This window comes from Dama dama, chromosome 1 (assembly GCF_033118175.1).
Source record: "Dama dama isolate Ldn47 chromosome 1, ASM3311817v1, whole genome shotgun sequence".
In the NCBI taxonomy this organism is placed as follows: Eukaryota; Metazoa; Chordata; class Mammalia; order Artiodactyla; family Cervidae; genus Dama; species Dama dama.
In genome coordinates, this window is record NC_083681.1 from 39,150,166 (window position 1) to 39,162,485 (window position 12,320).

Consider the following 12,320-nt stretch of genomic DNA (forward strand, 5'->3'; position numbering starts at 1 on the left):
GTTACAGGAAAGAAATTATAGCACTTCCCTAGAGTAGACAGACGAGACCACCCCTGTATCCAAGGAAACAAATATCTAGGCTCTCCCTGTGCTCTAAGAGTGTACCTAGCCTACCAGGGTTGAGAAGTTCTACTGGAGATCCTGACCTCCTAATTAACACCATGCACCAGGCCTTAATTATTCATCTCAATATGCTCAGAGCCTAGTAAGTTGCTGTTTACATAGCTGGTACTCAGTGCTTTTATTAGTTCATCTCACCTAGTATTTACTGAGTGTCCATCATGCGCCAGGCACAGTGCTAGTGAACAAACACATACACTAGTGAACAAACCAGATATGGTCATCCCTACAATTTGGTGGGACAGAGCCATATTAAACAAATAATCTTACAAATACGTAAGCTGTAATAACCACAGAGAAGGAAAAGTAGAGTGCTATGCATGCTATGGAAATATTTGAATAAACAAATGAAGGAAAGCACTGCATATTTCACATGGTAATATTCATTCACCAGAAGGGTATACTCTACAGGAAAAGAAAGAATATTGCGGGCTCTCTGAGGACAGATTAAGAATCCTGTAAGACAATCTAACTCCCCTGTTCATGCTCCTGTGATAACAGCCTGAGATCCTATCTCATGAATGACTCATTCTGAACTTATGGGCAACTAAAACCCCTAAGATACATTTGTTGTTTGTTTAATGTGCTTCCATAAATCCAAATCACTCTTCTCATACATCTATAATAGGTTATTTGGATCTAAGCAGGTAACTTGCTGTGTTCCTCCATTAGCTTTTCATCTTGCTAGATTTGGTCTCGCAGTTTGACCTGCCCAAACCCTGTCATGCCCAATCCTGATGTGGGAATATATCTTTCTCTTTACATCAGTGGCTATGGCTACTCTGATGTAATGTTCAAATTCAGGTTGTTGAAGAGCGTTGAGTGAAAATTTGGGTGAGGCTGAGAGGCAGAAATCACCTTTGAAATATACATCAAAAACATAAAAATGTCCATATTCTTTGCACTTCTGGGGTCTCGTCTAGTAAACCAATATCAAATAAGGAAAAAAAAAATTTTATTCAAGAAAATAATTTTTCTCCATTATTTATAGCAGTGAATAGTGATTGAAAAATTCTAATCTTATAAGGGTCACAATTAAGCTTAGGTGAGTGTAACAAGAGGACATTTTTCTATAAACTAAGAGAGAATTCCTAAAAACAGGCTTGCAATAGCATTTTATTTTCAGAAAAGTGTGTTGAATACTCATTGAGCTTCTTACGTGGCTCAGAACTCATCAGGCACTGATAAATATTTATTGTTAATAAAGAGATGATGAAAACATTTTATAAACAGGTGATTAAGAATATGAAATAATTATCAGAAGATACTTGTTTGTATGGTGTTGATAAAGAATTTTAAGCAAACATTCCTCTTTAAAATGAGGCTTTCTTCCTTTGACTGGCAGACTATTCCATAAACTAGTTGATGCATACAGGACTTTAAACTAAAGCAATGATGTTACAAATTAGCAGCTTGAATTTTAGTACAAATATGGCACTTAAAATTCTGTCAAATTGAAGTGCCCACTCTGTGAGGTGCTCAGGATGAGATGCTGGGGGTACAGCAGCAAACAAGACAGGTAAAATCCCTGCCTAGTGGGGCTCACAGCTTAGTGGAAGGGGGCAGCTGATACTCAAGTCAATGAGTAAAATAGATGGTACATCAGGTGGCAAGAAAGGCAACGGAAAACAAGTAAGTAGTGGAGAGGGATAGGGGATTCAGCCAGGGACAGATGGGGGAGTGAAGTTTCAAAGAGAGTGATGGGGCGCCGCCCCCGGGGAAAGGGACGTCTGAGCAGAGAGACCTGAAGGAGGAGGGAGAAAGTGCTGGGCAGTTGGCTGGGCCATGAACATTCCAGGAAGCAACTTGCTTTGAGCAATACGATTTAATGGGTTGGGGTTTGACTTCTGTACAGGCAATCCAGCCGCCGCATTCCTTGTCACTTTCAATTAACCGTGAGTACACCCAGCTAGCTCATCAAAGAGGCTCCCATGTCTCTCCCTTCTGGCAGCCAGGGACAGATACCCTCGGCGGTGCCAAAACTGCCACGCTGGACCAGCCGCCGCTGGAAGCAGAGGAGCAGCCCCGCCCCCTTCGCCTCGGCCTCCAGGGTGGAGGTGGGGGCGCTGTAACCCTTAGCCTTCCTCTCCCTGTAAGTCTAAAGAGGCTTTAAAGTTTGCTTGAAGGTTTCTTTTGTACCTAGTGAATCTGTCCTCTCGAGTAAGGGCTCTCACCCTTACTCAGAAGCAAAATCACCACCTCTTAGAGTCACTTTTATGACTAAGAATGTAATTTCCACCGGATTTAAAGGGTATTAGGATTTCATCATTGATATTAAGTCCTTAAAGCTGTCATATTTGGAGTGAGGCTGTTAACAAAGAAGTATTTCTAAATATTTGTTAATTGCTATGTGTATATATATTAAATTATATCAGCATTTGTAGTTTCTGATCATCTACTCATGTTCCCACTGATGACTTGCTGACTTCCTGTCACACCTGTTGATATAAAGCACAGTGACAAGGAGGATACTCTAAGCTCCATTAGCGCAGGATGATGTCTGTTTTTCTCACTGCTGTATCCCCAGTGCCTACCTTAGTGCCTGGCACATAGGAGACACTCAGTAAATGCTGATGAAAAAAATGAATGACTTTCAAGATGACAGCTTTGATCCAGAGAGAAAATACTTTCATGCTAGAGTGGAAGGGGGCATGTACAGAGACCACAAAGTCTGAAGCAGGAGAGGCAAGATGGGACATGAGCTATGATTCTCCCTCTCTTGCCTCCAAGATACTGGGCACCCAAGTGAATGTGCATTTAATGCACAAGGGCAGGGCAGGGGTGGGGAGATGAGTGTGATAAAACCTCTAAAACAGGATCCCTTCCCCACCCCCTTAAGATGTTAGATTACTTGGGTCAATTTACTTAGTCCCTTGGAGACTTGGTTTCATCATCTAGAAAATGGGTACAACAATCCTGACTTCACAGGGTTGCTATGAGAGCTAAGTAGGATAATGAATATAAAGCTCTTGACATAGAGCCTACTGCCGTTAAAAAGTTATGACTCTCATTTACCAAGGTTTGAATCCCAGCTTTATTGCTTAGAGCTGAGTGGTCTTAAGAAAGTTACTGGAATCCCTCTGTTGCCACAATTTCCTCATCTGTGAAAAATAGGATAATAATGCTTATCTTGTGGTGTTACTCTGAGGATTAAATCAGTTAAAAAATGTAAACCACTTAGAACAGTATCTGGCATGCAAGCATTATTATTGTATGTGAGGCATTTTTCCTATATGTTTCCAACTTTGATATTGTTAGGGTTCAAACAACAGATTTGTTGATGTGATGATGGCGTTCTTGCTGGACAGGCTGGATCCTCGTCTCATTTCAACATTAGTTCTCAAACTCCAGTTTGCACTGGACTCACCCTGAAGGCTTGCCGAAACACAAGCTGTGGGGGCCCCACCCTCAGAGCTTCTAATTCAGAAAGTCTGAGTGGGGCTTGAGATTTTTTTTATTTCTAACAAGTTCCCAGATGATGCTGATGCTTCTGGTCCAAAGATCACACTCTGAGAACCACTGTGATATAAAGAAAGGATATCAGAAGCTCTAAGAGAAGAAGGAAAGATAGGTACATAGAGAGATAGTTCTGAAACAATCCCCAATTGGAATGAGTTATGGGCACTAGTAGAAAGAATAATTTGTTCACTTATTCATTCAACAGACATTTACTTACTGCTCAATGTGAGCAGGGCCCTGTATTCACCAATTGGTTTCCAGGACCAAGATTAAGCCAAGCAGAAACAACAGTGAGTTGGAGAAGACTGTCAACTTGCTGAATTAAAACAGCATCAAAGAAAGAAACCATGTCCCCACTTGCCTAACTCAGGCATTATTTAGTGTGTGTATGTGTATCAGAATGTACACAAAATTTACCGTTTTGACCATTTTTAAGTATACAGTTCATGGCATTAAGTACATTCATATGTTATACTAGCATCAACACCATCTATCTCCAGAACATTTTTCATCTTCCCTAATTGAAACTCCACACATGTTCATCAATAGTTCCCTATTTCCCTTTCTCTCACATCTCCTGGCAACCATCATTTCACCTTCTGTTTCTATAAACTTGATGATGAAGCTCATATAAGTGACATCAGACAGTATCTGTCATTTTGAGCCTACTTATTTCATTTAGCATAATGTCTTCAAGGGTCATCCATGTTATGGCATATGTCAGAATGTCCTTTTTTAAAGGTGAATACTATTTCACTGTGTGTATACACATTTTGTTTATCCATTCATCCACCAATGGATATTTAGATTGTTTCTGCCTTTTGGCTGTCATTAATATTGCTGCTATGAACATGAGTGTACACATACCTGTTCAAGTCTCTGCTTTCAACTCTTTTGGGGAATATATTTCTAAGCATCATTTTAAAGCAGATCAATTTTGTTTGAGTAAATATTAAGATCACATTTCCCATCTCCCATGCCCCCCTCCTTTTCCCTTCTTAGAACTTGATCCCTCCTAACACTCAGGTACCTAGATCTCTCAGCTGCCCCAATCTGATAAATCATTCACACCTCCAAGAACAAGCGGGATACATCTTAGTGCTCTTATGGGCTGAATGCATGCATGAATCTTCCTTTCTCTATAATGACAAACTTGCTGATCCACTGTCCAAACACACCTATGCCAGGAGCATGTCCAGGACTATAAGGAAGACATTTAGTCACTGGAATCAGACATGTGATAGAGAAGCCTGACCTTACTACTTACTAGCCCTTTAGGCAAGGGATTTAATTTCTCAAGCTTCAATTTCCTGATCTGTGAAACAGGTGTAATAGTTTGGATCTACTTGGTTGGTGTGAGAATTAAACTAAGATAAAGTAAACTGAAATAAGGTAAAGCACTTAACCAACTGCCTGGCATATGGTGGGTACCCAACAAATACAGACTGTATCTGAGTAATTCCTTCAGATACATGCCAAGACAGTTCCTGCCATCTAGATCCACAGAAGGACATTACAATGAGCATGGAATTAATGGTCCCACTCGGCCACAAGCCCAGATTCCTAAACACCGGACATTGTTTTTTTTAAATCACAGGATTCAAAATTACAACCTGCCCAGAAGGGGTTAAAGATATCTTTGGACAAGGAAGATATTTTGGGTGCTCCGTGGAATCCGCAACTTGTACCAGAATCCCCAGCAGCCAGCCATGGGTGTAAGTATTCTTCCTCAGTATTTTTTTTTTCCCCTCTGAGTTTGCAAATGCCAGATAAAAATGGATTCCAGAACAATGGAAATTTGAGATGAGAAATGGTTACAGCAGATTTGGCCAGGCCTCCTCCTAGGATGGCCCCAGTCCTTCTGGGACGTGTTCTGACAACTCGTTGGCCTCTTTCTAAGCCTCTGAAAAGGGGGTGATGTTCCCGCCGCTTCCCTTGGAAGAACGTTGCACGGTGAAATATGACTCACTGTCAGGGCCCTGGCCTTCGAGATTCCCTTTCTTCTCCTGACCCACTTTCGTCTTGCTGCGCCCTTTTGTACAAAGTCAAATGAGGCCTCCCCTGGAGGAGGTTGCTCTGCGAGGACTGACATTTAAAGACCATTACCACCTCTTCAACTCGGCCCTGTTCATTTAGCCAAGCAAAGCATGTTTAATTCTTTTAATCTTCTCTCGTAAATCAATCTCTTCGTTCTCTTAATAGTCCTTCGCCTATGCTTTGAACTCCCTCCAGTCTGGTCATCATAAGCTCTTGTTCCGTTTACACTTGAGAATTGCCAGTCAATCGAGAAGCGGCTGTACAGGAAAAACAGCCGGATCCTCGCCAGGGTTCTGGAAGTTCTCAGCACACTGGGCTGTCTGCCGCCCCAGGCACCATGAGCCCCAGAAAAGCCCTGCCTGGAGGCCAAGCCCCACGGCCTTAAGGGAGACCTGAGGCGTCTGCTGCGCACCCGTCATGGGTCTGTCCGTGGCCCTGGCCATGTCAATGGGAATGGTCAAGGGAGTTGCACAAGAAGCCTGCTCAGACACCTGTCCTGCTCCTTTCCGTCGGCCTCCGTGGTACACCCACCTTGCACCTGGCATCTACCTACTAGAGCGACGGAAGACCCTGGGTAAGCCCAGAAGCATTCTTACCTGGAAGGTCCCGGCATGGTCTTCCTCCTTATCACCCTCTCTGTTCTCTTTGAGGGCGATTAACGTGAATCCTCTGAAATAGGAGGGAGGGGCAGCTGAAAGCGTCACTGCAGAGATAAGAAGAAAGCAGATGATAAGCACAAGAATCAGCTGTCTTTCATTTGTCAAATGGATAAATGTGAGCCCCCATCAGCATCCCAGACCTGCTGCAGGGGCAGGTAATGGTGGGAAAGGCTCATTTTGTAGAGTGATGAACTTTCACCCTTGCCACCCAGCCCCCTCTCTCATTTCAGAACCTGCAAAAACACCTGAACTGCGATCTCACTTGGGAATTGTTGAATCAAACAAGCCTGAGATGAATGCTCTTAGTAACCACAATTTGATAAAAATAGTACATGGTCAGCAACTTGTCTTGACAGTTATCTAATGTTATATACTTCCATAGATTGGCCCAAGAGAGACTCATGTGCTTGCAGCATAAACTCCTATCAGTTCAGTTCAGTCACTCAGTCACGTCTGACTCTTTGCGACCCCATGGACTGCAGCACGCCAGGCCTCCCTTGTCCATCACCAACTCCCAGAGTTTACTCAAACTCATGTCCGTCCAGTCGGTGATGCCATCCAGCCATCTCATCCTCTGTCGTCCCCTTCTGCTCCCGCCTTCAATCTTCCTCAGCATCAGGGTCTTTTCAAATGAGTCACTTCTTTGCATCAGGTGGCCAAAGTATTGGAGTTTCAGCTTCAGCATCAGTCCTGCCAATGAATATTCAGGACTGATCTCCTTCAGGATGGACTGGTTGGATCTCCTTACAGTCCAAGGGACTCTCAAGAGTCTTCTCCAACACCACAGTTCAAAAGCATCAATTCTTCAGTGCTCAGCTTTCTTTATGGTCCAACTCTCAGATCCATACATGACTACTGGAAAAACCATAGCTTTGACAATGTGGACCTTTGTTGACAAAGTAATGTCTCTGCTTTTTAATATGCTATCTAGGTTGGTCATAACTTTCCTTCCAAGGAGTAAGCGTCTTTTAATTTCATGGCTGCAGTCACCATCCACAGTGATTTTGGAGCCCCCCAAAAATAAAGTCTGACACTATTTCCACTGTTTCCCCATTTATTTGCCATGAAGTGATGGGACCAGATGCCATGATCTTAGTTTTCTGAATGTTGAGCTTTAAGCCACCTTTTTCACTCTCCTCTTTCACTTTCATCAAGAGGCTCTTTAGTTCTTTTTCATTTTCTGCCATAAGAGTGGTGTCATCTTCATATCTGAGGTTATTGATATTTCTCCCAGCAATCTTGATTCCAGCTTGTGCTTCATCCAGCCCAGGGTTTCTCATGATGTACTCTACATATAAGTTAAATGAGCAGGGTGACAATATACAGCCTTGACATACTCCTTTCCCTATTTGGAACCAGTCTGTTGTTCCCTGTCTAGTTCTAACTGTTGCTTCCTGATCTTCATACTGATTTCTCAAAAGGCAGATCAGGTGATCTGGTATTCCCATCTCTTTAAGAATTTTCCACAGTTTGTAGTGATCCACACAGTCAAAGGCTTTGGCATAGTCAATAAAGCAGAAGTAGATGTTTTTCTGGAACTCTCTTGGTTTTTCCATGATCCAACAGATGTTGGCAATTTGATCGCTGGTTCCTCTGCCTTTTCTAAATTCAGTTTGAACATCTGGAAGTTCATAGTTCACGTATTGTTGAAGCCTGGCTTGGAGAATTTAGAGCATTACTTTACTAGCATGTGAGATGAGTGCAATTGTGCAGTAGTTTGAACATTCTTTGGCATTGTCTTTCTTTGGGATTGGAATGAAAACTGAGGATGTGGCAAAACACATCTATTTCTTGTGGGCACTCAGCTGGAACATATTCCAAGCCTCCCTTGCAGTTTGGTCTGCTTGTGTCCCAGTTCTGCTGGTGGAAAACCTGGACAGACAGGATGAACGCCTCTTTTTGCCTGGCCCCTCCAAATTTTCTACATGATTCTCCATCCTTCCTCTCCCAACTCTGCCTGCTGCATGCAGGGGAATCCAGCAGAGGACCCTGATGCCCCAGGAGAAGGATTGGAGCCACAAGATGGAAGGAACCTAGGTTTATCAATAACCACAAAGATTGGCTACTAATGTCTATAAAAGTTCAGATAGAAAGAAAGGAACGAAGGAAGGATGAGAAAAAAAACATAATGAAGTAGAGAAGAGCAAGAAATGTGGGGTGCTAACCAATGGCACCCAGAAACTGATGACTTTAATGTCAAGAGGAAGAACCGAGTCTCTGAGGGATAGACAGATAGCCCCACAGTAGTCTGATGTTATCTAGGTTGGGGTGGGGGGCCTTCAAACTTCCGGAGGAAGGGGAGCAGAGAGTAAGAGGCAGACATAAAAGGGGTTGTGCCCAGATCACCTCAAATTCCTTTGTACCATGACACAAAGGCCCTGGTACATGGCCCTGGTACTGATGAGCCTTTGCTTCCAGAGGCTGGCACCTGCGGCTCGTTCCTGAAGGACCAGACCCAGGTCACTGGAGTCTCTCTGCCTAACACGAAAGGCCCACCTCATCAGGTGATGATTCTGAGGACCTGACACCTCTAAATGGCCCTGCAGGATCAGAGCTCACCTGGGCTCATGGCCTGGTGAGGTTTCTTCCTCCTCTGTCCCAGTCCCTAACCGCCTTATTGGCTTCCCCTGGGAGTACTTCCTTTAAGAGTCACTTGCACCCCAATCCTCCCCTGAGGGTTTGTTCTGGGTTAAATTGTGTCCTCCTAAAATGTATGTTAAAGTCCTAACCCCAGGTTCCTGGAAATGTGACCTTTTTTGGAAATAGGGTCTTTGCAGATGTAATTAGTTAAGATGAGATCATAATACTGGATTAAGGTGGCCCTAAGTACAACTGCGAAGAGTTGACTCATTGGAAAAGACCCTGATGCTGGGAGGGATTGGGGGCAGGAGGAGAAGGGGACGACAGAGGATGAGATGGCTGGATGGCATCACCAACTCGATGGGCATGAGTTTGAGTAAACTCCGGGAGTTGGTGACAAACAGCGAAGCCTGGTGTGCTGCGATTCATGGGGTCACAAAGAATCAGACACGACTGAGCGATTGAACTGAACTGAAGTCCAAGTGCATTGGTCCAAGCCCCTGTGGCCAATGTCCTTAATCAAAGAGGCGCAGAAACACACAGGGAAGAATGCCAGGTGATGACAGCAGCAGAGATGGGAGAGAGGCACCTGCAGGCCAGTGAATGGCAAGGACTGCCACCAGAGGCTAGGAGAGGTGTGGAAGGAACTCTGTGGAGCCTCCAAAGGGAAACAACTCTGACATCTTGGATCAGACTTTTTGCCTTGAGAACTGTGAGCAAATACATTTCTGTTGTTTTAAGCTACCGGTTTATGGTACTAAACATGGGAACCCTAAGAAATGAATAATATCTGCTTCTGAGGAACCCAACCTAAGCTAGACACTCAGTCTCTGCTGCATAGTCAGTAACTTCAGGCTACAGCTCAAACTCCATAGACTGACGAGCCCACAGATTCTGCCTCTCCAGGAAGCTTCACCAACCACATTTCCATTCCCTGCTATACCACATTTCAGTCCTGGGACTCTCTCACTGGCAGTTTCCTGAAAACCCATATCATTTCATCCTACAGTATTATTTTTTTCCACTTGGTTATTCATACACCTGGAATGTTCCACCTCCTTCATTCCTGGCAAACGTTTTTAGAAATCAGCTAAATTTTCATCTTTTCTGCAATGTTTCCTTTGACTGCCCAATCAAGACCTGGGTGCTCTTTTTCCTTGGACCTTGTTAAAATTCCAGACATGGAACAATGGACTGGTTTCAAATTGGGAAAGGAGTACATCAAGGCTGTATATTGTCACTCTGCTTATTTAACTTATATGCAGAGTACATCAAGTGAAAGGCTGGGCTGGATGAAGCATAAGCTGGAATCAAGATTGCCAAGAGAAATATCAATAACCTCAGATATGTAAATGACACCACCCTTATGGCAGAAAGTGAAGAGGAACTGGAGTCTCTTGATGAAAGTGAAAGAGGAAAGTGAAAAAGTTGGCTTAAAACTCAGCATTCAAAAGACAAACATCATGGCATCTGGTCCATCACTTCATAGCAAATAGAAGGGCAAATAATGGAAACAGTGCAGACTTTATTTTCTTGGGCTCCAAAATCACTGCAGATGGTGACTGCAGCCATGAAATTAAAAGGTGCTTGCTCCTTGGAAGAAAAGCTATGAACAACCTAGATAGCATATTAAAAAGCAGAGACATTACTTTGCTGACAAAGGTCCACATAGTCAAAGCTATGGTTTTTCCAGTTGTCACATATGGATGTGAGAGTTGGACCATAAAGAAAGCTGAGCACTGAAGAACTGATGTGTTTTTTATTGTGGTGTTGGAGAAGACTCTTGAGAGTCCCTTGGACTGCAAAGAGATCAAACCAGTCAATCCTAAAGGAAATCAACCCTGAATATTCTTTGGAAGGACTGATGCTGAAGCTGAAGCTTTAATACTTTGGCCACCTGATGCAAAGAATTGACTCATTTGAAAAGACCCTGATGCTGGTAAAGATTGAAGGTAGGAGGAGAAGGGGATGACAGAGGATGAGATGGTTGGATTGCATCACTGACTCAATGGACACGAGTTTGAGTAAACTCCGGGAATTGGTGATGGACAGGGAAGCTTGGTGTGCTACAGTCCATGGGGTCACAAAGAGTCGGACACAACTGAGCTACTGAACTGATACAATGAGCCTAATGACAGTGTTTACCTCAACATATCAATGTGAAGCATAAATAATGCATGAAAGTCCTTAAAACCACTGTTGGCAGATAACAATAAATATTAGCTACTATTATCAGTGATGAGATGACCATGTTAAATATTTTGTGCACAAGTATTTGTTTACCTATTTGTAAGTCCTTCAAAGGTAAGAATCACATCTTAGCCCAGCACAGTGAATAGCAGAGTTGGTATGTAATTCTATTTACTGAGTGATATTCATGGACTGGTAGATTCAGTGTTGTAAAGATGTCAATTCTTCTCAAATTGATTTATAAATTTGGTGCAACTTACATTAAAATCACAGCATGATTTTGTGATATTGACAAGCTGATTCTAAAATTTTTATGTGCAGAGGGCCAAGAATATATAAGGCAACCTGGAGAAAGAAAGGCAAAGTTGGATGACTTATACTACCAGGTATTGAGGCAATGCAGCTATAGAAATTAAGCCTGTGTACTATAGCAGGGAAAGAAAAATAGGCCAATTGAATAGTTTGAGGTCCAGATAAAGTTCCACAAATACATATAAACTTGATTTATGATTAAGGGTGTACTGCAGAGCAGTGGGGGAAGAAGATATTTTCAGTGACAATTAGGAAACAGTCAAACATGAGGGAGCAACTAACACAACAGGATAACAGTGCATAAAAAGGTGAATCTTGGTCTTTACCTCACATCACATACAAAATTTCACATAGATTGTAGAGCTAAATGTGAAAAGTGAAACAATAAGGTTTTAGAAAGTAGCATAAGATAAAACATGAATGATCTTGGCATGGGAATTTTTTTTAATAAAACATCTAAAAACACTGATGATAAAGAAGATGTGTAAATGGAATGAAAACAATGTCTTTGATAAAATTTTGATAAAAAAATGTAAGCTATGGTGTGAAAGGAGTTATTTGCAACACATTTAACCAGAAACTTTTATCCAAAATATATAAAGAACTCTCAAAGATCAATAAGAAAAAATTAGACAGCCCAAAGTAAAAAAAATAGGCAAATCACATGAACTAGTACTTCACAAAAAGTGTTAGTCACTCAGTCGTGTCCAACTCTTTGCGACTGCATAGACCGTAGCCCACCAGACTCTTCTGCTCATGGAATTTTCCAGACAAGAGTACTGGAATGGGGGGTTGCCATTTCCTTCTCCAGAAAGTTCACACAAGAAGGTACCCAAATGACCAATAAACATACAAAAAGGCACTCAACCTCATTTGTCAATGGGGAAATACAAATTAAATCCACAGTAAAATACCACTGCATGTCCACCAGACTGACTAACCTTAAAAGGATTAACATATCAA

The 12,320-nt window shown here is 42.5% G+C and overlaps 1 protein-coding gene across 1 annotated transcript in view; it reads right to left on the minus strand.

Annotated features, from left to right (window-relative positions):
• SPON1 (spondin 1) overlaps positions 1 to 12,320 on the minus strand; it is a 301,416-nt gene that overhangs the window by 274,187 nt on the left and 14,909 nt on the right. The window contains exon 2 of the mRNA XM_061147291.1: positions 6,213 to 6,319. Coding sequence (XP_061003274.1) covers positions 6,213 to 6,319 — 107 coding nt within the window. The remainder of the gene's footprint in view (positions 1 to 6,212; positions 6,320 to 12,320) is intronic.